The following is a 26,075-nucleotide window of genomic DNA, read 5'->3' on the forward strand; positions in this document are numbered from 1 at the left end:
CCTACCTTTCTAAAAGTCCTTTATACTATCCCCTTGCTCTACTATTTCTACTATTAAGAGAAAATAGTACTTTAATCCACTTCTGATAAGAATGTTCCTGTACTTTTTTCTCATAAATTAGCACTCATCATTTATCAAGAATAAGTTAGAAGGGAGTGGGAACACATTTAGAACAATGAGTCAAAGATGGAGAGAGTAGGAGGAAATCGGAAGACCAGAGTGTCTCATTTGTGTCTGCTCTATTTGGGGTTAATCCTGATTTCTGAGCCTTGGTCCAGGGGCATACAAAATGAGCACACAATAAGGTGGCATTTCAGAGAATAGAGTTTTATAAAAAACATCAAGGGCTGGCCAAAGTTACCCATCCAATTAAAAAGGGGGTGGAACGGAAACATTTAAGTTTGATTAAGTTACATCCATGCATTTCAGCTCTTAGGAAACATTCTTATAGTAAATGTTTTTGTGCTAAACAATTCTTTCATTGCATCTCTAATCTCTCTAACTAGCGTATTTTGTTCTAGTTTGTTTAAACATGCATTCAACTTGTAGGCTGCTTGCTCAAGAACTGCCACTTGCTCCTCTTAAAGTGATCTGCTCCAGAAAAGGCTGAAGGGCTGCCTATTTCTGGTTTAAGTCCTTTAAAAGTTCCTAGTGATGTTTACAGCAATACCTTTCCTTTCTAGCTACTTAAAGCTGGTCAATTTGTTCATATTTTCCAAAAGTTTATAGTCTTTATTGTTGGCTGTCACCATTTTGAAGCACATGTCCTGGGCCCAGACCCTCAAGATGTCTTTGTGGCTTTCTCAGTCATCTACATCATTTAGACCAGGAAAAGGAGAAAGGACAAAGGATTGGAGAGAAGATTAGGAATGAAAAAGAGGAGGGAGGAAAGGGAGGTGAAAAGGAAGTGGAAAAATTGAGTTGCCCTCCACACTTTGAGGTGTCATTTTAAGTTACTTATAAAAGAAAATGAAAGAGCTGGATTGTTTCCTGTCTTATTCCCCCTTCTTCCAGAAATCTTAAATAATGTCTATCCTACTTTCTTTTGAGTTTCATATCCATTCCAGTCAGGACTGGTTTATTAGTAGTTAACGAATAGGAAGAGAGGATTACCATCAGCTAGCATGAGATCAGTACAAATATATCATATCATACTTAATTTTTTTGGACTTGGGTTTTTAGGCTAACATATGAGGGTGATGTCATAGTGTAGAATAACTGCATTAGCAGAAAATTTAACAAAGTCTTTTACTATGTCCTTGTTGACAAGTTGAAAGGTATGGGCAGAAAATATAGTTAAGTAATTCAAATCTATTTGAATGATAACAGCTAGAATGCATTCTTACCATGGTGGAAAGGGATATTACAAGGACTACTTTCATTTAACCTTGTTGATTCATATGTTGATCCTCAATTGGATTTTGAAGCAATTTCTAGGTCAGCCTGAGATGCAATATTATCATAAAATATGAAAGTCAGAAAGAATCTGGGAGTCAACTAATCAAACCCCTTCACTTTATGGATAAGGATGATTAAGATTTCTAAAGGTTAAAAAGTTTGTCTCAAGTACGCATAGCTAGTTTATAGACTATAATATAAACTTCCTAAGGGCAGGAACTAATATTTTTGTTTTTTATTCCCAGAGCTCAAACAGTACATTGTACAAAACAGACCTTAATGTTTATTGAATTGAATTTGAATACATTGAATAAAAAACTAGAACTTTCCTTGGCCAGTGTTCCATCAAACCCACCTATGTAAGTAGAATATTTAACATATACATTGCATATACAAATGCAACTATGAACTTGCCCCTTTTGTATCTCAATGTCAAAATTCCTGAGAAGCAGCAAAAAGCTGGAAAAACTCCTCCCTTCTCTTTTCTACTCTACTCTAAACATATACATATCCTAAACCATACATTATAGCTTCATATACACTACATATTTACTTAAAAATAATTCAAATAAGCTAGCAATCTGTTAATTTTTATGGGATTTTGATTTCACTTGTTTGGATTCAAGGGAAAAACTGTACATTTCTGTAGGATTTTGAAATTTGGTAAATAAAGTGCCACCAAAGTATCATTATAATTAAAAAATTTTAAAATGCATAAGGATAACATAAAAATTGCTTGTTAGTAGCACTGAATACAAAGTATTTGAGAATATTGATATATCATTCTTCATCAGACTCTAGCTTCTATAGAGGTTATATTGAGACTGCTGCTTTAGTTGTTTTGTTACACTGGCAAATATTACCATTACAAAATAACATGAGAATTAAAGGACTTGAGTGGAACGTTTCACTGAGTCAAGTCCTATTTTCTATAAATCAGGCATATGAGCTGAATAAATGTTGAAACACAGCTGAGCAGAGAGGGTAAAGTCTGAGTCTAATATATGACTAGCATGATATATGCTTTCTCTACCATTTTTCTCCTCCCTCACTTTAACTTACCACCCAGAGGAGAGAAGCTGTAGGAAGAAAACGGTGATAGTGTTGCAAGAAGACCAATTGATGAAGAGATTGAAGGCTACAAGCTGAGTATAAAGGGTAAAGCTGACAGCCAGCATTACTTCAAACTCCTTCTGACACTACTTTCTATCTTTTCATCCTTTACTTCTTTTGGCTTTTACTGCTTTCCACTTTTCTCTTTTCTCCTTCAAATCTCTACCTGGCCAGAAATAAAGGAGCTAGTCCTTGGGAAAGCCATATTCTGTATCTGTCCCTGCTTCCTTATGCATTTTCACACCACCACTGAAATCCAGTCTCACACTCTAAATATAGGGCACACATTGCAGAACTGCTATACAAAAAATAAGTGTTACTCATTTTACTATGTTACATTTTAATTCCATCTTAAAATGATGCTTACTACCAATAGCCAAATAACAAACAGTAGAAATCAATGTCAGTTAATCAAGTTGTTTGACCCAGATCTATAAAACTTAACAAAAGCAAATTTCTACAGAGACTGAGACTGAGTAATTAAAAATAGGTGAAAATTGATTGAAATAAATTATGTGCTATCAGTAATACTTATACTGTTCACATAAGGGGAAATATTTAGATATACATATCTGGAGACAAAAATTATTTACATATACAAGTCCTGGTATAATTTTTAAGTCATATAACATCACTATTTTTTCAGACTTTTGAATAAATTTGTATTTTATCTACCACAATAAAATCTACATATATTAGAAAAATATTAAAGTATGTATAGGTGAGAGATTCCCACTATAGAAATTTAATTTGCTTTGCATATTATTTTGGAGCTAAATAAAGATAAAATATTAATGCCTTGGTATATATATGAATTCTCTTTTAACAAAAGGGATTTTGTTGAAATCTTTTGTTATTTATATCCTACCATTTTCTTTGAGGTTAAGATTGGTCATTATAATTCTGAAAGACCATTTCAATTTTCAATGTTTTTTTCCATTTACCTTGTTGTAGTTCTTGTGGTCTATTGCGTTCTTCACTTCACATCAGTTCTTTTCATGCTTTTCTATATTTGTCATACCATAAAATAGCAATGTTCCATTACATTGTCACATTCCTTTATAAGTTACATTTCAAACTATCAATCAATAAATATATTAAGAGTTGGTTACTATCTTCCAGGAGTTTCCAATCTAATAATTAGGAAAAACAAAGCATTAATACCTGTAACTATAATGGAAGTTCCTGGAAGATGGTGATCAACTCTTAATATATAAAGGGCTCATTATTAGGGGTATGTGATTTACATATTGCAGTTCATGTATGCCATTTTGTCCTATACAACTCATCTGTCTCCTCCCATAAGACCTTAAGGATGTATTCCATGTTCTGTAAATCTTGTTAGTTTATTTTAACATTATGTGGGTACCAGTTCAGTTCTCTGTTACCGTTAGCTTTTACTATGGCTCATTTTTTCTTTTTATTATTATCTCCTGAATAATCTCTTTCATGACTTCTTGTGTGTAATCTATTTTTGTCTATTGCTCATCTACTGCCCCTTGAATCAACTAGAATATTGATTTTGTGTTATAGGCGGGAATTTTGAACCTAGGTCTCTTCATGACTATAAGCTCAGTGCTTTCAAATATATAGTACTTCCATACTATGACAAAAATCATACTAAAAAATGCCCAAAATTCTTTTATATATTCAAATTAGAATGAGAATTTTCTTAATATTCAAAATTTAAGTTCTAAAGTGCAAATCATATTTTGAAACTTTAAATGTCTGAAGCCTTAGTTCAGGAATCTTATAGGTGGGTCTTTCAGCATAAGCTCTCATGTCATCTAATGTGCCATCAAAAAAAGCAATGATCTTAAACACTAGATGTTAATGATAGATCTTGTGTAAATATTATTGTAACATAGGTGCCCTCAGCAAAAGGAATTTAGACAATGTAGTAAGGTAAATTAAGGTAAAGTATTTAAACAATGTAGTAAAGTATTGACTTAGATGTGAAGATGGGCTTCATTAATTTAAGCAAGTTGAATAAAATATTCTCTCTCCTGAAAGAGATCATACCTTGGAAGAATAGAAGACACTATGTAATGGACCAAAAGCATTGTTAATAGAAAGGGAGAATTTGGATTTGACTCCTCAGTTCTGCAACTTAGGCATGATGTGTGACCTTGGCAAAATAATTCAACTCTCTGGACCTCAATATTTTAAGCTATAAAATGAAGGGGTCAGATCAAATGATCTATTACAACTAGAGTCAAGTCACGCATTTATTAAACACTGTAAGCATTGTGTATTGGACACTGAGCTAAGTTCTGGGGATACAATGAACATTCTTTTATTCTTAATTTTTTTTCTGTATGCTATTACAGAATTACCAAACTGAGAATTTTGCAGAGTTCAATCATATTTTATAAAGCTTTTTTTTAAAACCACATCATGTTCCCTTTCTTCTTGACCTTCTTGAGACCAGAGACTTTTAAAAAATTTCAAACAACACAGTGGTTTACATATGCTAGATGCATAATAAATATCTAACAAAAATAACACAGAAAAAGATATAAGGTGTGGGGCTATATCAGTCGAGGAAGAACTTCACTGATGAAGTAAACATTTCCTCCATAAATATCAAAACATATTTACTAAATCTGGAAATAAATGCAAGCAAGGATTTCTATTAGTTCATTTATATATTTGATTTACATGCCAATTGAGGCAAGACTATTTCATATTTTTTCAACCACCAAATCAGGTACTACTGCTACTAATTAACTATTAAACTACTACTAAATTGTTAACTGCTACTAATGCAACAAAAAAGAAATCTTATTTTCTAAAATACAATTTAGGGTATTTTGTTTATTGTCAGAAAGAAATCATAGTTTAACACATCATAGTTTGTTTGGCTTACCAAAATTTTGCTTTTATCTTCTCTTGTAATAAAGTTACATTTCAACGTACTGTCATCAGTTAAATAATGAGGAGTCATACTCATGTTTTATAAATTCTTTGTATATTATACCAAAGGTAGAAATATGTTTTTTTTATTTTCTTCAATCTATGATTGATCCAACAAGACCACTGAAGTAGGAAAAGACCTAGAAATCACCTAATCTAATATCCTCATTTTCCAGATGGTGAGAGAATGGATTTATTAGAGAAGTTAAATTCAAGATCACACTACTTAGTTATTTAGACGAACTAAATTTTAGAAATCAAATCTCTTTACCATGAGTCTGTATCTCAATTTAAACATTATTAAGCCCCAGATACACGCCAGGCACTTGTAAACCATCAGGTATATAAAGCAAGAAACAGTCAATTCCTTCAAAGAGTTTTAATTCTTCTGGGAAGAAACATCAAACAGAAAGATATAAAAATACAATAAGAATTCTAAGTAATTTGGGGACGTAAGGAGGGGAATCAATCACTAGGACAATATGAAAGACTTCTGGTAGAACTCTGCACTTAAGTTGAAACAGACTAGGGATTTCAAGATACCAAGGAGAGGGACAGCATTATAGGAATGGGAAAAGGAATATCATGCACAGAGAACTAGATGGCTGCAGTATAATGTAGGTATAATTTGAATCATTCTACAAAGATGGATTGCAGGCAAATTATAAAGGCTTATTTGCATACTGCAGAGGAATTTGTATTGTATCCTAAAGGGTAAAAGAAGCTAAGTCTCTTGAATAACAAGGTCAAAATTGGAGTACCAGTTTGGCAGTTTTGTGGAAGATGAATTGGAAGACAATTACAATAGTCCCAGTAAAAGGTGAGAAGGGCCAAAAGTAAGAGTCAGAGGTAAGAGATATTGTGGCAACAGAATAAATAAGACTTCACACCTGACTGGTTAGTTATGGAGGGTGTATGTGTGTAGGGAGGAGCAGTGAAAGACCAAAAAGACTTGAGGATGATTCCAAAACTGCCCACATCGATTCTTGAAGTAATATTTAAATTCCATGGGACATTCATTGTTTTACATAGTTTCAATTAGTAAATCAATAAACATTTCCTTAAATACTTACCAAGTACTAGGTACTAGATGCCTGGAAGGCAAAAGCTGAGATTACTATCTTTTCTAAACAGTGGGATATTTTCATTGTCAGAAGGTGAATTTTTTTTTTTTTTTAACAGTTCAAAGTTATTCAGTACCAAATTTCAGTATTCATAAAGCATTAAATAGGTAAGATTGCTTTTCAGTTAAAGAATGTGACTCTAAAGTAATCATTACCGTTTCTTAGCTGACTCAAATTATTTCTTAAGACAATTCTCAAATAGGGTCTAGTTCTACTAAATGGTTCCAGTCTCTTTGGGGTTTACCCTGTGTGGCAGCCTTTGAGAATAGCAATCACCAATAGCATTACTTCATAGTTATATCCTCAGTTGCTATTCATGCAGGTAGTCAATATTGGTTGGCAATGCAATAGTCTAGAGGTACTGAGCTATGCCTTGCCTAAGGACCAAACTGGAGGCACTTATGTCTTACAAGAAAACTGCAGCTAGCAAAATGCTAGGGAAATTCTGGTGAAATTATAATAGTAGTAAGCTGGAATTTGGGCTCTATTTCCACACTGCTGCTCACTTCACTGGGACCTTGGGCAAGTCATCTCACCTATTTGGGGTTTAATTTCCTCTTTTGCAAAATGAAAGGATGAGGGTAGATGATTTCTTCAATCTTTTCCAGTTCCAACATATTATGAGAAAATATCTTTTGAATTCTCTTTGGTGCATAAAGCTTTTTAAAATATACAGGTGCTCAATAAATCATTATTTGTCAAATGAATGATAACCCTTTAGATGTTCCCCCCCACACCAGATGAATAATATTGACTAATTCTAATTTTAGATACCTTAATGAAACCTCTCATTAAGACATCAAGTGCCCAACAATTAAATATGGAGATCTGAAAGAGCACAACAAAAGATGACTTATTAAATTTCTTGCATGGAAAGGCTCTTTTTTTTTTTTTTTTTTTTTTTCTGATGCTCCCAAGGTAGGGATAAATGGCAAGAATAAGAATAGAAACTGGTTTGTGATTTCACTAGAACAGAGAACTTTCTATGAGGGAACTCTCACCAATGGAGATTGTTACTTTCTCTGTACTTTATAGTTTTAAGAGTTTCCTGGAGCTTTCAGAGTGATTTGTCCATGGTCTTATGGTAAGAAGTGGGAACTGAATTCAGATCTTCCTGGATGGAAGGCCAACTCTGTGGTAATCACTACAGTGGTTCTCAATCTTAACAAGGGTGATTAAACAATTTACCCTACTTTAACCTTGCTACACTAGGATAGGTATGTAGAAGTTAAATATAAATGAAAATTTATCTTTTAACTTAGAAATTTTTGATCAAAAATTCTTCGGGGGATTTGGCCCAAACCTTAACTGATTCATTAAAAAGTCTTTTAAATTTTTATGCTTCCAAAGATATCTATTTAAAAATTGGGAGACAAGATGAAATATTTGAAAATCAATTTAATTAGTTTACCAAGTTGATTTTGGCAATTAAAATGTCTTCATTTAAAAAAACCTTATAGATGTTTTTAAAGTAGGAAAACACATTAATACTCAAGAGAGTAGATAAATTTGAAAAGCCTTTCATTTGTTTTCTTCCTATTACCCAAAATTCAAATGTGAAATTATTTCTAATATTTATTATTATATTAATATTTATAACAATATGTTAAATGTTAACATAAATAATGAATATTATATAAAATATGCTGACACCATAAGAAGACCAAGTAATTCATCCAAATTAAATGTAACTTTGGAATGGTCAATTTAAGGTCTCCGTTTAAATACAATGTACAATCTAAGTAATCTGTATAAAAGTTTTAGAATAAGAGGCTAATACCTAATTTATAAGTAGAAAGAGAACTTCAACATTATCTTCTGCCATGTCCTTTTTTTTTCAAATGCACTTAAAAATGTTAAAAATCTATGGCATTTTGTAATATGAATTCAAACAACTTGTTCATTCCAGTTATCTTTAAGAGGTTTGTAAAATACAAATGCTGTTTTGCAATTCAAAATCCCTATCCCACTTTACTGGATTATCTCAGTGGCACTTTTTATTACTGAATGCTGATGCCATTATAAAACAATAAATTCCAAACACTGTATTTACAATGCCATAACATTCCATTTATTATATAATTGCTGTAGTCATACTTTTGTATGTTAGATTATTGACTTTCAGAGTTAACGGAAAAAGGCAAACGTGTATCTTCTACCTAAAGAGGCATTTCCGTAATGCCTGGACAAGATAACATTAAATAGTAATGAAACTGTGTCATTGGCAACAAAGATTTTTTTTTTTTTTTATCCACCACTGCTTCGCCCATTTACTGTCGTTTTATACTTGTTATATCAACCTTGGTGGGTGTATGCACACCTGTAGACAGAGGGATGGCAAATCTACCAGATCTTCATTCCCTCCTACTCCCTCCCCCAGCACTTCACTTTCATCTTTTGACTTTTAATTGGGATAGGGGGAGGGGAAAGTGAGACCCTCCACCCCCCACCTCTAAAGGATAAAAAGAGCTGATAGGGATTAGAGAATGGCACGAAGAAAGTCAAAGCTGAGACTAGGACGAGGAAATGCTCAAGGGAAAATAATGTATTTATATACACTACTTTCATGTTTGGAGAAAAATAGAAGTCAGCGCCTAGATCTCGATCACCCAGGGGCCCCCGCTCAAGCGGGATTGGGGGAAGGGTGCGACAGCCCAGGCTCTCGATGCCCGTTACAAAGCAAGAAGCAGTAAGTGCAAAAACACCGGACAATTAGCGAGAGCCTGCAGGGAGCTCGGATCCTAAACCATAAACTGTGTCTCGGCGAGAGAGCCAGGTCCGGTTCTATGGAGTGCCGAGCAGGCGGCTGGGCAAAGCCGCGGAGGGTCGGCCCGGGTGAACCCCTCCCCGAGGTCACCGCAGTAGCCTGAGGTTTGGCTAGAACCGTTTACCCTATGAACCCATTCAAGAAATGAAATCAATCTCGTCAAACTTTAGATAGCACAAGTACCTGCTTAAGAAACCCACCTTAGCGGAGAAAGACTATTCACATCATCCCACGCAGGCGCTTAAATTAGAGAGCCCCACCCCACTTTCTTCCACCCTACCCCCTTACTTTCCCCACCTCGGACAGTAGGAGGGGCCGAGAAAGACCCCCAAAAAGGGGGCGTGACCAGTCAGTTACCGAATCCTTTACTCACTAGCAGTCGGCTCGTAGCTGCGCACGCGCCTTCGGACCTTATCGCTACGTGCCCAGACCACGTGATGCCCACCCCGACGGGCCCCCAGCAAAGCGAGGGGAGTGTTTCTTTTTGGAGGGACTGTTTTTTTTTTTTAATATAATAAAAAAGGACGCCGACTAGCAAGATCGCGCACGCGCTCAGCTGGGCTGGGAAGGGGAGGGGGCGGAGAAGGGGGACGACGACGCTGGCGCGGCGGGTTCCGCAGGAAATTCCTCCGTCGGAGTGCGCGAGACGCTCCCCTACACTATGCGACCACAAAGGTCTACGCTCGCAAGTCCTGGGTGTCCACAAATAGCTTAACGCGCGCGCGCGATAGAGCGCGCCAAAGGCTAGTAGACAGGCGGGCTGGCTGGACGAACAGTGTTTACGCGGCGCCCAGCAATGTGAAGGGGCACTCAAAAATGTGAGGAGCCTATGAGATGCTGACAAATGCCACCGCCTGTACCAGACCTCACCCCTCGCCCCAGCCCCGGTGTATTCTGCCCAGCGTGAAAACACTTAGCTTCTTACTCCTACATGCATATAGTTCCCTCTTGTTATTCATGCCGGGAGGTAGACAGGGCCCAGTCCACAGCGGCCTCGGGGGAGAGCTTCGGCACTGACACAACTAGACGGACACTGGGACCGCCGGGGCAGCTCCGGCACCTTCATTTTTTCCCTTAGTATATACTCTTGCTTCACAGCTCATAGAAGCCTACGTAGCTCTTTCATCCAATCTCCACTCCTTTCCCTCCCTCCCCCCTCCCCCCGCAGTCTTTCTCAACCATCCCCGCGTGGAGGAAGGGGGGAGGCGGCGAGGCTTGCGTGTGTGGGGGAACCCCGCCTCCCCCTCCCGAGTTCCGCGCCTCGCGCTCGGACCCCCGGGCTCGGCCTCGGCGGGGCTGCGCCCGCGTGCCTTTCCCTCTCCCCTTCTTTCCTTCCTTTCCTCCCTCCCTCCCTCCCCTATCCCCCTCCCACCCCAAATTCCTCTCTTTCTACCCCTCATCCCACCCCACCCCATCCCCCGGGGGAGAGGGAGTCGCCGATTACAACTCCAGGGCCCGGAATAGAGAGGGCAGAAAGGGGTGAGCGGGAGGGCGAGAGGGAAGGGAGGAGCGGGAGCGTGAGGGTGTGGGGAAGACACCGACAGAGTCTCGGATTAACGGCCGCTTTCCCCTCCCCCTCCCCTTCCCCCCCTTCGCCCCGCCCCGCCCCGGTCTCCTCGCAGCTCCCCCTCCCCTTCCTCCCCCTCCCCTCGAGTCTCTTCCCCCCCTTCCTCCTCCCCCTCCCCTCCCCTTCCTTTCTACCCTCCCCTTGCCGTCGCCGCCGCCGCTGCTGCTGCCGCCGCTGCTGGCAGCGCCGCCTGAACTGAAGCGAACTCCACAGCCAAGTGAGTGAGGAGGAGGAAGAGGAGGAGAAGAAGAAGGAGGAGGAGGAGGAGGAGGAAGGGGAGGAGGAGGAGCGGGAGAGTCAGTGCGCGGCGGCAGCAGCGGCAGAGGCGGCAGCGTCGGGGACCAGCCCAGAGAGACCCCGAGCCCGCGGCAGAGGCGGCGGCGGATCAGGCAGTAGCAGCCTGAGAGAAACCAAACGAGCAGCTTCAGCAGCAGCAGCGGCGGCGGCAGCGGCAACCAAAACCCCGGCGGTAGCGGCGGCGGCGGCGGCGGCTCCTCCTCCTCCTCCCAGCGAAAGCGGTTCCCCCAGCGCCCAGAGCGGGGCCCCGCGGAGATAACCCCTCCTCCCCCTCCCCACCCCGCCGGCACTCGTGAGGGGACGGGCTGAGCTGGGCAGCGGAGGCAGCACCGGGAGCAGCGAGCGGCGGGAGGAGGAGGAGGAGGACGACGAGGAGGAGGACAAGGCGGCGGGAGCAGCGGCAGCAGCGGGAGCAGCGGGAGCGGCGGCTCCGGGACCCACGTTGTGGGAACAGCGGCCGCGGGAGGGAAAAGTGCCTGCGGGGGGTGGGGGGGGCAGAGCGGGCGGTTCGGTTTCCTGCGCTGTGGGGACAGTCGGCTTCCCCCCCTGCCCCCCCGTCTCCTCCTCCTCTTCCTCCCGTCTCCTTCCTTCCCCGCGGCGGGCGAAGATTGCAGACCCTCCCGGAGCAGCCCCCGGCTTCTTGGGGCTCGCCCCCCCGCCCCCTGTGCCCCCTTTTTCTTCTGTGGCGGCGGGCGGTGTGAGCTGCGGGGCTTGGAATATGGTCGGGGAAATGGAAACGAAGGAGAAGCCCAAGCCGACCCCAGATTACCTGATGCAGCTGATGAACGACAAGAAGCTCATGAGCAGTCTGCCCAACTTCTGTGGGATCTTCAACCATCTCGAGCGGCTGCTGGACGAAGGTAAAAGGCTCCTCCGCCCCCTCCCCCTCCCTCCCATCCTGCCTTGTCGGTTTTGGCCCCGGGGCGCCGACGCCTCTTCTCAAGCGCCCCGGGGCTAGGGGGCTACTTGGGAGAGCCCCGAGACCTTGGGATCCGGGGCGGCTAGTGGAGGCCCAGGTCCTGCCTGCCCCAGGGGGCTTGGCCCGAGCGGCTAAGAGGTACCGGGAAAGTCCGGGGCCACTTGGGAGGGCGGGGCCCCCGGGGAGCCGGGCGGCGAAACCCGGGTCTGGGGTTATTGCGGGGCCGGCCGGCCGGCAGCCCTGCCGGAGGTTGGGCTCGGGAAGCTTTTGGGGAGCTGTGGAAAACTTGGTTCCGAGGACCTAGGGCCCGGGGCCCTGTCCGGTCGCTCCCCACCATTTTCCAGTCAGTCCATCTCCGGTTATTTGTTTTTCAGTCCCCCGAGTTGCTTTGAGTAAGGGAAAGCAGTCGCCGGGTAACCGACTAGGTCCCGATCCCCCACCACCCCTGAGGCTTGGAGTCTGGATTTTAGAAATATGGGAAAACCGGGACACAGGGTAGTGGCGGCGTGCTTTCTGCAGGAGTGGCCCCCCCGGAGCCCGGCGCAGGACCCCCGAACCTAGGCGAGGAAAGGAACACGGTCCCCTCGTGTCTGTCCCCTCTGCCGAACCCTTTCCTTTTCTTCCGAAAAGGAAGTTTGACCTAACCTTTTCGAAATAGATTCTACTAGTTCCTGCTCATGCCTTCCTCTGCCTTGTGGAATTCCTGGCCGAGAAGGGCGGAATTCAGTTTAAAGTCTGTAGAGCTTGCAAATGTTCAGAGAGAAGTTACTAAGCGGGTTTTCTTTGTTTATACTTAAACATAAATGCCATAGTAGAGGAGCTAATTTGATTGAAGTGGAGGACAGAATGACAAGTGAACATTTTGTCTTTTTTGATTTGAGGAAACGAAAACCATTCGAGTTTAACTTCACTTTTTTGGGAGGGGAATGCCAAATGAGGGACGAAGATAATGTGCCTGAAGGCGTTGTCGTGCTGGAAAGAGAAGGGGGTTCTGGAAAGGGAGCGGCAGCAGTTTGGGGGGCCGAGGCTAAGGGAAGAAGCCATAGTTAGGGACCCGAAGAACAACGTTGGCAAACCCAGACGTGATATTTTGGTGAACAAGTTTGGAGCTTTGATTTATCGTGTGGAGATTTATGGACACGATGAAAGATGAATGTTGGATGTTTTTTGGAAATTGAGTAGCCAAGAGATCAGTGATTAAGAAACTTAATTTTTTAAAGATGACTGAAAATTAAAAATAAGAGGTGGACAATGGATTTTTAAAGTTTCAGAAATAACTCAATATTATTTAATTTAGATAAAATATCCTGCTGAGGAATGGGGGTGGGGAGGGAAACCCAGTTTTAAGTGTCACTGAAGAACAAAAGACCGGAAATGTCCCTGGTGATAAAAATGGTTTAAGAAGAATCTAAAAGGCCTTTGTAGTTCTGGAAATCTCGGGAATTAACCAGTGGTAGCTCAAAGTATTAGTCCATTATAACTAACTCAGATTTTGTTGTTGTTTCAAAAAAGTTTTTTTAAACTGACATTCATATTGTCTTTTTCCATTCTAAATAGTCATTTAATCTGTGCATGGTAGAACTACCGGAAAAGTTAAACTGCCCCTTTAAGTATTTCTGCTTTTTCCTATTTGTGTTGGCAGTTGAGTGGAAGAATTGTGGAGGCAGAAAACTTTCTGGAATGTCCAAAAAAAAAAAAAAAAAAAGTTTCAGAACTCTTAAGTTGAGTCTTTCCAAATGTGAGCACTAAGGGGCGCTAGTTATTATTTTTTTAATCATGAAGAATGTTAGCTGTAGAATTGATAAAATTTCCAATATTCTAAATTGATTTGTTGAAATGTTGAAAATTCGATAATTCTGTCTTTTCTGTGTAGACATGCGTATGTTTCTTATAGATAATTGGTAAAGATTTTATGAAAACTAGTTAAACACTATTAATGAATTTAAGTAGTCTTTTGAGATACTCCCTTTGGCAAATTTAAAGGAAGTCTCATTTCAGGAATGAATTTTCTGGAAATGGTTCTTATTTTACACTAGATATATTTTAGGAGGAATCAAGTACAACATTGCATTGAAGAGATGTAAAAAGAAATCAAAATGATTCTAAGACAAGCAGTGCCAGTGTTTTGTGATTCTTATCTAGTGGTTGAATAAACGAGCTTACATCTTAAAAATTCAAACTTTTCAACAGATTGAATACAATTATGAGAAATCCTTATACTTTAGGAACTTTTCTGACAAGTTTTATTGTGCCAACGGGAAAAAAAAAGCACAGTAGTAATTAAACGTGCATTTTAAGATTTTTCAAAAGTCTTCTTTCAATATCTTAAGCACTTAATTGCTGCTGAGTTGTAAACAATATTTTAAAATTAACTCTTGTTAACGGTGAGCCTTTATTCAAATCTCAAAAAAAAAAAAAAAAGTTTGGGCACTGAAAATTGTTAAATCCGGAGAAGCAAAATATACCTTTTCTTTTTCATTTTTTCGAAATGGAAAGCATCGAAAAATGGAAGCAGACACTGGATTTTTCCTCTTAATTTTAAAGGCTGAATTCTATATAAAATGTATCTTTTTTTTTTTTTAATTGCCATGTTTTCTTCCCTTCTGATGTTTAAAAAAATAATAACACATTTAAACCTAAAGTATGACTTTGAATCTGTTCTGAGTTATAATTTCTTCAGATCCCCAGTGTAAAGATCTGATTTATGTGGTAACAAGGATGTTTAAAATGGATGGCATAATGACTAGGAAGTTAAATTGTTGTTATCAAACCAGCTCAAATCTGCCAGAAAAGTTTTTCCTTAGTGTGGAATAAACACTTCCCTGCCATTGTTAGAAATGTTAAACTGATTTTTTTTTTTTCTGACTGCAAATTGATATATGTATATCCATATTAACTAATTCTGAAATACATAAAATGTTTTGGATTTTTTTCCCTGCCAAAATAATTGTGACTTTAGACAGTTCTTGTTTCTTTTTGTGTTTTTCTATCTTTTCAAACATACTGTTTTTGTCAAGACTGTTAGGATTTATTCCTACCTTTGTATCAAAATAAGTTTTACATATGCAGATAAAATGTCTTTTCATTTTTGTAAAATTAATGAAGGAAGATTGTGAATTTAATAAATGAACATTTTAGTTCCAGCAGTATTTTGTGGTTTTACTTAATGTGTATAGAGGAATCTAGCAATAGAGCATTAAGCATTTTGATTTATAATCTTAAAATTTTTATTATTATTTTTAAGATTGCTTGTTTTGAGTTATATAATTATGAAAATCTTGATATCCTTAAGAAAAACTTAGCACACGTTTGCTTTAGATTAATTTATGCTTTTTATATTGTTTATAAAATATTATGTAGAAGTTGGGTCCCTGTCAATTTATTCATATAGTACTATCAAAACTTAAGTGTTTCAAGATTAACTCAACCTAGTGCTGCAGTTTATGGTTTTTAGAGGGAAGGATTTTCAAATGATTAAAAACTGAAAAATTCACGGATATAAGTATATCTAATGCAGATATATTTATACCCAAGTATTTAAGTTTTTCAAACAGAAAAACAATACATAATCTTAATGGCCCTATCTTGGAGGTAGTTTTCAAATGGAAAAGGGAGATATATCAGTTCATTTGGAATACCAATGGTGATTTAGAATTTAAAATTTATTTTTTATGTAAAAAACCTTGAAAATAAAATTTAATTTCATCAAGTCTTATATTAGAGTAATGAATTAAATGGGAGAACATCAGATTGGCAGAATAACACTTGGAGATGAGTCAATTAGACTTTTGTTTATGGAAGGCAGAAGAAAAGCCACTAATTAAATAAATTTTCTATTCCCTCATACTATTTGGGGAGTTAAAAACTGCTGATAACCATGGAAAAGCCATTGACATATAATAGGAAACATTGTATAGCCCCTAAATCTTCTAATTTTTGATTACTTGAAAAAGGATTTATGCAGTTGAAAATGTTATATGCTTAGAAAATAAAAAATCAATTAAGTCTTTATTAAATGCATTGACTACTGTAAGATGATATGCTAAGTATTAGGGATGTAAAGATTTAAAAAAATCCATTCTATGCTAGATTTATTTCAACATTAATTTTTGTTGTTTTTAAAAATGAATAGCATAGTGAATTGAATTTTTTCCCATTAAAAAAGAGTATTCTCCCATTTAATTTTTATTTTAATGTTTGTGTCATTGATAGTGCATCCTTTTAAAATAGTTTAATTGCATTGCCATATAATTAATCAGATTGTCTTAAGTGCTTATCTTGTCAAGATTACACTTATTGTTTAATGAAATATTTGGAGTTTTGTAAAATGGTGGTTATATAAATGGCACAAAATTTCATCCTTGAAGTTTTCAGAGACATTGCTATCCCCCACCATTTAAATATTAAAAATTTGTTTTATGATTATTTAAGGGGTTTATTTATATATTCATATACTTACATGTATCTGTACATAAAATGCTCAGGAGGAAAAAATAGTCCAGGAATTAAGATGTTTTTATGCAAAAAACTTTAAAAGTTATAGTAAAAACAAGAAGAGTAACCTATTAAGTAGTAAAAAATGATATTTTCCTTGTTACCCAGGAGGTGTCAGCAGCTGTATAGAAAGTGATAATGGAAAGGAAAATGCTTTGACAGAATTTCTTTGATCGTATGGATTATGTTAATTAAAAACATTTGAAATTTTAACTCCAATATAAAACAAAAACTGTACAGATAAGATGTATGAACTAGTGAGACTGACTTAGGAAGCTGGCTTTCTTATTGATGAACTTTTAAATGGTCATTACATTTAAGGACTAGGAAAAATTCATCACCCTAATATTACATGATGTAAATGGAATAATATCTAATGAATAGGGGCACTTAGAGGTGAGATTAGCCTTTTGCCATATATATAACACCTCTCCCCCATATATAGGTATATATAGATGCTCTATATTAAAGTAGTCGCTAATTTCACTTTTAAATTTTTTTTGGTGCTTGTCTTTGGCTGATTGGATTGACATCTGAAGCTATATACAGCAGGAATTTGCTACAAAAATAGATGGTACATTTTTTGACAAGAGGATAGCCTTTAAAATGCCTTCTTCCTCTAACCTAATTAAACAAAATTCAGAAGTTTCTTATTGAGGTCACCATATCTTTTTGCCTCATAACTTTTTTTCATTTCTACACTTTTGAGAGCTGTATCCTAAGAGTTCATATTATTGAATGATAAAAAGTGTATAGTGTCTCTTTTGTTTTTTAAAAAATAGAAAAATAAAGTTGAACCAAAAGTTAAGATAGTGTTGTGATTTGATTGCTTAATGAGTTTAGAGGGACAATGTGAGATAAGGTGAATTAAACTTTGGTTTAATCTACTTAATTCAGTAAACATTTACTTCAGAAAAATTGACTTCTGGTGTATCTAAAATGTAAAAGTTGGTTCCCAACTGGGTAGACTTCAGTGAATGTCATTAAATTTTATTGGTTTTATTAATGCATGCCTAATTTTTTGAACCAATTTTTAATGCTAATGCATGGCTTGTGGGCTGTTTTGAAAATTTTGCATTTTGAGAGTTTTAATATTTTAAAATGCACATAACTGATGAACATGGCCTCACTAATGGAACAATGACGGATTATGGACATAGGCACTTTTTGTGTATGAATATATGTGCAAATTTTTAAAAAAAATTCTTTGGGGAATATTTATACTACTTGTGAAACAGCTTATGATTTGCATCTCCATAAGTAATTTTCAATTAGTAGATACTAGTTTCCAGTATAAATTTTAACTATATCAGTAATAAAATGTTGGTTATAAATTGCTAATTTATTTTTGTTTTTGTTTTTTCCAGCTTAAGTGGGGTTTTTTCTTAAGAAAACAAAAGTTGTATAGGAAATTCTTCAGAGTATATAAGTTGTATGTTTCATTGGGCGCCCAATAAAATTGTAAAAATAAATGCCTAAGTTCTAAAACAATATTTAGCTTGTTTTTAAAATTTTTTTTGTTAATTTAATTACATTATTTTAAAGAAAAATCTAAAATGGCAAAATATTTCAGATTTTTTGAGAGTTCAAGCAACATAAATTGTTGCTAACAGTGAAAAATGATAGTAATATTTGGTCTGAAATATAAGGGGGGAAAGTTCATTCCATCTTTTTAAAAATAGTTACTGAAATCTTACCTAAAATTATCACCTAACTTTGTTTTGAAATGTGCTTATTTTATGAAACAAACAAAAAAAATCAGAACCTATTCCACCTTAAGCAGTTTGAGTTTTTGATTATCTATTGCATTCTTGGCATAGAACTAAGAAGCATTTTCAGAATTTTAAAATATTAGCTTAGGTACAGTACTCATAATTAGATAAAATAATTTAATGATAGTTTTAGACTATTTCAGACTAGGGGTAGTTAACTCCCAGGATCTGCATAGATCTTGACGTTCCTTGGTATTTTTTTTCTTACGTGATTTTTAAAAAATCTTTGACCTCTAAAGTGGACTTCATGCGTTAAAAGTTCATTTAAAATGTGTGGAATTTAGAAGTTAGATGTTGAGTTTCATAGATATTCTTTACCTACAGTTCAAACTATTCTATGTGCAGAGAATACAAAGATAGAAATGTAATTGTCCTTGACTTAAAGTTGTTTAGGAGTTGCTGGGGGTAGTGGGTAGGAGGGGTTAGGGACATGAGAGATACAGAGATAAATCATTTATGAAGTACTCTTAAAGAAGAGAGTTTTAAGAAATCAGGTTATGGAATCAGGGAAGTCAGCTTGGAGGAAGTGGCACCTTACCCTGAGCATGGAAAGAGGATAGTGGTGATAGAATTTATTCCAGTCTTGACAGACAACTTGTGTGAAGCTGGAATGCTAAATTCAGGGAATGGCCAATAGATCAATTTGTCTTGAACATTTGGAGTTTGTGAAGGATAATAATATGAAATGAGTCTGGAAAAGATAGGTGGGAACCAGATGGGGAAAGATTTGAAATTTACATTCCAGGTTGAGGAACGTGAGTGTGTGTGTGTGTGTGTGTGTGTGTGTGTGTGTGTGTGTGTGTATCTCTTCATATTTCTTTTTTCATTCTAGAGATAGTGGGCCTGCACTGATCAGGGCAGTGATCTATTTGCTCAAGCTGTAAGTTGGAGAACAGACTGGAGGATTACTTAAAATGCTTTAGTAGTTCTTGGGAGAGCTAAAGAGTGAACTAGGATGATTGCAGTGTTGACCGTAGAAGGGGGAGGAAATGTGAAGAAGTATTTTAGAGGTACCGTTTAACAAGATTTGGTGGGACATGGATTGGGAGAGTGAGGAAGAAGAATCAAGGATGACTGAGGCATTAAACATGAGCTACTGAAAGAATATTGTTTTAAGAAATTTTCAGTTAAGTTATATTTGGGGTTTTCTTTGCAAAGATATCCAAGTGGTTTGTCATTTCTTACTCAAATTCATTTTATAGATGAGAAATTGAGGCAAACAGGGTTAAGTGATGCCCAGAATCACATGGCTGTTAAGTGTGTGAGGCCACATTTGAATTTAGGAACATCTATCTTCCCAACTTGAGGCTAGTTCATTATATCACCTAGCTATCCCTTTCAACTGAGATAAAAATGTAAAATGTAAATGATATGTGGATTTTGATAAAAAGATAAATTCTTCCTCCCTCCCCCTTCCTTCCATTTGAGATATTGATGGGATGGAAAACCTATTATATGGATTGGAGTCAGAGGACCCAAGTTTAAATTCATTTAGCCATATTTATTATTTCAAGCTTCAGTTTTTCCATAGGTAAAGGGAGATAGCAAATATCTATCCATTTCACAGGGTGGTTTTGAGCAGGGCTTCTTAAACTTTTTCCACTCGAAATCTCTTTTCACTTGAGAAATTTTTGCTTTATCCCAGTATATAAAGTATATATCCAAGTATATAAAGTAGGTATACAAATCGAACATTTGCTTATAATCATAATTTCCCAACTCCCACATTCAATTATGTGACTCTCCAGCACCCAAAATTTGATTTTTGAGGAAGGAAAGTGCTCTTTAACTGTTTAGTGGATAAATAAAATAATCCTATTTTATTATTATAATTATTACCATTTACTGCTTTTGTTGGGGATTTTATTTTAATTTTTTTTACTATTGGATATGCAAATATCTAAATAACTTGTTTCATAAGTGGTTTTTTAATTGGATTTTTTTTTCATACAATAATAGTTTAAAAAATGCCCTGGATGTTTGTTAATGGAAGTTGTTATGAGACTTGAAAATTTTCTGTTTGAATTTTTCCTTAGTGAGTATGCAGAGAAATTTAATAGAATGGACAGTTTGTTGTAAAATGGAAAGAGCATACAATTAGGAATCAGAAGACCTGGGTTCCAGTTTGGTTCCAGTTCTTCTCTCTCTCAGTTTAATAGTGATTTGTTCTTGGGCAAATCACTTTAATCTGAAGTTCAGTTTATTCACTCACAAAATGTGAGTGTACATATTATTTATAAATATTTATACCCCAGAGAAAATGTTTTCAAAAATGCTTTGAAATACTATAACCCGTAATAAAACTAATTTTATGATTGTTATTTAGCTAAACTAATCAATGTGAGAATGAGAAAAGATAAAGGTGTAGTGCAAAGCAATGGTATTTTTGAAAGGCATGTTATGTTAAAAAGTATTTTAAGTTGGAGCTAGAAATCTTTCTTTACAATTCCTTATCCTTAGTTTCCTCATCTAAAATGAAAGGATTGTGTCTCTTTCTGATGTCATTGACCTGGCTATGATTTGTGTATTGTATATATATTTTTACCTTTGATTTGAGAAATTATAATTGTCCTGGTTTTTTGAAAGAAGCCATCTATCTGAAATGGAAAGAAGAAAATTGAGAATTACACAAACCTTTTTCAGAACAGATTTCTTTATCTATCTCTTAATGGTATTTTTTTCCCATTATATATAAAAATAGTTTTCAATATTCATTTTTGTAAGATTTTGAGTCCCCAATTTTTTTCCCTTTCTTCCTTACCTCCTCCCCAAGATAGCAAGCAATATGAGAGTGGTTACATATTTTTCATCATTTAAACATTTCCACATTAGTCTTGTTGGGAAAGAAAAATAAGAATATAAGGAAAAAACATCAAAAGTGAAAATAATATGCTTTGATCTACATTTAGTCATCATTGTTTTTAATCTGGAAGTGGGTGGCATTTTCCATTACAAGTCTATTGGAGTTGTCTTGGATTATTGCATTGCTAAGAAGTGTTGTCAATCAGTTAATCTTCATAGTGTTGCTATTCTCCTGGTTCTGCTCACTTGAGTCAGCATCAGTTCATGTAAATCTTTCCAGGTTTAAGAGCAGATTTCTGTAACCTGAATTTTATGTAACAACTCTAAATTCCAAAGACAAATTAAAAAAAAAAAAAACCACCTTATTTATTTAAAGGCATTGTTTTTAAATTATTCAACTAGAATTGTAAAAAAAATGTTGGCTTTAATCTCAGAGTGACTAAATTGCACTATTTAATTGTAATGTGCAGTAGCCTGAAATTTAGTAAACTTATTGCAATTTTTTATTTTTTAATATTTTTTGAATAGAAATCTAAAAGTACTTTTATTTGACTTCCTTTCTTCTGTAGTGATTTAGATGAGCAGTTATTTAGGTTCTGGTTATTGAAGGTCTTTAAATAAAAACATTTCTAGAAAATGCAAATTAGGATTTTTTGCTTTACTAAAGGCTTCAGCTAAAAATTCCATTAATATCTTGTTTCTCTACTTTCCCCATTTGCAATACGGATTTATGTATCTATTTTTAAATTTTGTAACATTCACTCCTCTTGAAATATCCATACAGCTTTTTGTTTGATATTTGTTTATACTTAGAAATGTTGCTTTATATGTCTATCAGAGTGTAATTCTTACTTATTGCATGTCTCTTGAACTATATTTTGAAAATTTGATATGACTATTTGCTGTAGATTAGAATTTGGTGTTTGGCCTTTGATCCTTGGCTTTGTGGATTCCAATTAAAGATATTTATTTAAAGTACTCTAATAATAGTAGTAGTGTATTGTGAACCTTACTTTCCTTATTATCTACATAATAGGAATAATATTGGACAGCTGGGTGGCATAGTAGATAGTGGGCCTGGAGTGACCCAATATGGTGTCTGCTTCTTTTGTAAAATAGGGATAAAAATGGTTAATTTACAAGGTTGTTGTGTGAAGATCAAATAACATATTTGTAAAGCACTTAGCTTGGCATATAATAGCAGGTGCTTAATAAATTTTGTTTACTTCATCTTCTACCTTATGGGCTGTCAAGGGTTTTTTAAGCCTTAAAACACTATACAGTTGTTAGTAGTTAATAATGATAAACAACATATAGTACTTTATAGACTTAGAAAGTATTTTCTTTACAGGAAGTCTCTGAAGAAAGATATGATTATATTTTTATCCCTTTTTTCCTGATGAGGAAACTGAGGGTCAGTGGTTCATTTATCTAGGGTTTCTGAACTTAAGAGACAGAGCTGTGATTGAAATACAGGTATTTTTGACTCTTATTCCAGGACTCTTGCATGCTATCTCTAAAAATACTTTTACTTGTAAAGTGGCTTCATGTCATGGTATCCAAAGTCAGGGTTATAAATAACCTCTAGAGATCATAGGATTTAATGCTGGATGAGACTAGGGGTCATGTTGTCCAATTCCTTCATTTTGTAAACTTAAATGAAGCTAGAAAGATTTGCCCAAGATTGGAGTTAGCAGAAAGGGGATTCAAAACCAGGTCTAATGAAATTTAAGTACTCTTAATGCTACATTAATATCTAGTTTAGAGTTGCATACTATTTTGTACATAAAATACAACTAATAGTGAAACTCATTGGGTATGTGTCTGCATGTATGTATGCGTGTGTATACACCTGTGCATGCTGCATCATTTAATGGCCAAACCCGAAACTACTGCTGCTTTTCAGTGTAGGATATTGAAAGAGTACTGATTGCAAAGAGGTATATACTTCCATTTTCCAAATATCAAGAGTATGTGCTTCAATTTCAAGCAAGTCTGGCTTTGTGACCAACCTTTGACTAGTTGACATCTACATTCTGTGAAACTAATTTTGTAGTTTGTGATATTTTAGAAATTTTTGTATTTGTAACTGTTAAATTTTAAGTTTAGAAACCAAATACATATTATAGTATGAAACATTGATCTTAATAAATACTGCTATCTGAAGAATTATAGGGACTTCAATCTTTTATAAAACATAATTAGATTAAAATGTTATTAAAAGATGAACTACTGACAAGTTTGGAAGTGGAAAAACAATTTTTTTTTTTTTTGCATCAGCTGGGGAAGATTAAAGTTACTTTTTGAGATAAAGCAAATAACTTGATAATTCTTCAATAGAGAATATTCTAAAAGAAAGATATTCACTTGAGCTTCTAAGTGTCTGTGTACTCATTTTACTCATTCGTCAGAATATGAAGAAATTGAAAGATAGTATCAGATATTGGGTATTTTACTCAGATAAGATAGTATATTAAACTTAGCATGTGTTTATCTAGGAACTGTATTTTCATTAGTATTATTTGTGAATACTCAGTTACAGATGGACAGTTTAATGTCCATTTAGATAGCTTGGTTTTGTACAGTTTTAATCTTGCTAAGTGTCTGAAGTCCAAAAGGTATATTTGCATCAGCTCCAGATTAACATAGGAAGAATAACAGCAATTTGTCAGGTAGGCAGCCCTGAAAAATGTCAGCAATAAGACTGATGATGATGAATTGGTTAGAAATGGGTGCTGCCGTAGATAGCCACTAGATTTTGTTTCTAAGGCCCAAACCTTCAGGGATGGCAACTGATGTGTAGGTATCCACACAGTAATTAAATGAGGAACTATAGTTCCTTGCTTGCTTGAATAGAATAATAACACATACATTTTACCATGTAAGAATATTCAAATATTTAGTAGCATAAAGTAGCAGATATAATGTAAAATGTTTAAAAAAAAAAAAAGAAAATTTTCAGTTTGGAAAGCCATGTTTGGAAGAGTTGGCATTATAAACTTTTAACTTTGAAATGCCCAAATTTTGAAAACTTAAGTTAGTGGTATTTTTGGATAATAGTTACAGCCATGGAATTTATTTGAATAAGTTGTTGCAAAAGTTTGTTAAATTAAAAAATATATTTTTTTGCATTGCCATTTCCCAGTATATAGCTCTTTTTTCCTCTTATGCCCCATCCTCCAGAAGCATCCATTGTAACAAAGAATAAAAAGGAAGGAAAAAAAGCAGTGAGACTAATCTCTACATCTAAAAAGTCTGTGAAGTGTTTCCTATCCTGCTTCTTTGACTGTAAAATAGTCAGGAGAGTGAGGTGAGAAAGGCAAAGTACCATTATGTATCATTGGGGTTAAGTTTGTTCGTTATAATTTTTTTCAAGCTTTATTGATACTATATTTAATGTGTAACATATACTCATCAATGACTTTTGTAGAAAGGATTCTAGAATTTAAGTTCTCACAGTCCTGTTCTACCAGGAAAGTGAATCTGTTTTGCATTGTAGCTTGGATCTAAGCAATTATCGAATCAGCCAGCATTTAGTTAGTACCTACTACCGCAACAACAGAACCCCAACAAAGAAATCAAAACCCACAACAGCAGCCCTTTTCTTAAGAAGCTCACAGTCTTAATAACTAGCTTGGGGTGCTTAGTGACCTTAGTGACTATAGGTAACACTGTTTCATAAGCAAGAGGGCATTAACCATTGAGATTTCACATTATTTTTGATTGTTTTATTTTTGTTGTATAAGTAAACTCTTATAGGCCTATCAAACTAGAAGGACTTCAAGATTGTAGTCCTGAGAGCAGCTTAAAGTTTGGTACCAAAAAACCACATTATCAGGTTAACTAAAGTAATATTCCCTTCTCCCCTCTCCCCACTCCCCTCAAACTTCATGAATCCATCTGTGAAGGTATAGAATGATAGTAAAGGGAAGTATTCAAACATATGGCCACTTTCTTTGGTTTGATAGTTTTTGAATAGTGTCATTGTTTTTGTGTCCTCGTGCCTTTGTGTAATACTTTACACTGATACTAAGTCCTTTAAAATTGGTTACAGGATTCTTCCTTCCTCTCTGTTTTCTTCACTCCACCATAACATATGGACTGATCCCCTTGGTTTGCTGCCAGCACTTATTCTTCACCTTAATTTCTCTTTATGTAGGTCTCCAGGAAAATGTTGTTAAAGATTGTCAATCTTTTTCTTTACTGTATCTCGTAAGTACATCTGAGAGGAAAAAAGCACCTGACTTCCTTTCCCTCCTTTTAAATAATAGTTTCTGTGGATTTTTAAGCTAGTAATTATAGGGAAACCATTAACTAAGTAATGAAATAATTTGCAAGTTAAAAAGTACAAGAAATCAAATCTTTTGGAAGGAAGGATGGATGTGAGTGACGCTTCCTTGATTTTTCTGGACTCTTTTGTGACTTATTTTTCCTGTTCTTGTCTTTTTTAAAAGATTCAAAAGGACAAAGAAGGAAAAGTTTTGATCTGAGATAGTTATCAGAAAATTTATTATTTTTACTAAAATGTAGCACTTGGAATTACTTAGCTTGACTAACACAGTTAAAAGCACACCCAGTACCTTTTTACTGTCTTCGTAGCCTTGTCCAGATTAGAAGCAAGAACAAGCTCTTCAGGCTCTTAACCTGAAGTACTGATGTGGTTCATGTTGTGTTTTCTTATGTGGTTCATGTTGTGTTTTCTTAGTATCCTTCAGAACCCTATCTCCCTCTGCTAGCTTCTACTTTTACATTTGGACCTTTGGATAAGGGAATAGCACTTCCTTAACCAAGTTCTGAAGATTTTTTTCCCCTTGGGTTTCAAACCATATTGCACTGAACATGACTTTGTTTCTTAATGTAATTTTCCAGGAAATTTTATGACTTCAGCTCCTGTAATTTCAAAGTC

At 36.4% G+C, this 26,075-nt stretch overlaps 1 protein-coding gene across 6 annotated transcripts in view; it reads left to right on the forward strand.

Moving 5' to 3' along the window:
• Nucleotides 1-11,450: 11,450 nt before the first annotated feature.
• The window catches only part of QKI (QKI, KH domain containing RNA binding), a 177,153-nt gene continuing 162,528 nt past the window's right edge, over nucleotides 11,451-26,075 (forward strand). For 3 of the 6 annotated variants that reach the window (XM_051998075.1, XM_051998078.1, XM_051998077.1), the window contains exon 1: nucleotides 11,451-12,042. In XM_051998075.1, coding sequence (XP_051854035.1) covers nucleotides 11,901-12,042 — 142 coding nt within the window. In that variant the 5' untranslated portion in view covers nucleotides 11,451-11,900. The remainder of the gene's footprint in view (nucleotides 12,043-26,075) is intronic. The other 3 variants (XM_051998072.1, XM_051998073.1, XM_051998074.1) reach the window with 1 other exon arrangement.

This window comes from Antechinus flavipes, chromosome 4 (genome assembly GCF_016432865.1).
Source record: "Antechinus flavipes isolate AdamAnt ecotype Samford, QLD, Australia chromosome 4, AdamAnt_v2, whole genome shotgun sequence".
NCBI classification, from domain to species: domain Eukaryota; kingdom Metazoa; phylum Chordata; class Mammalia; order Dasyuromorphia; family Dasyuridae; genus Antechinus; species Antechinus flavipes.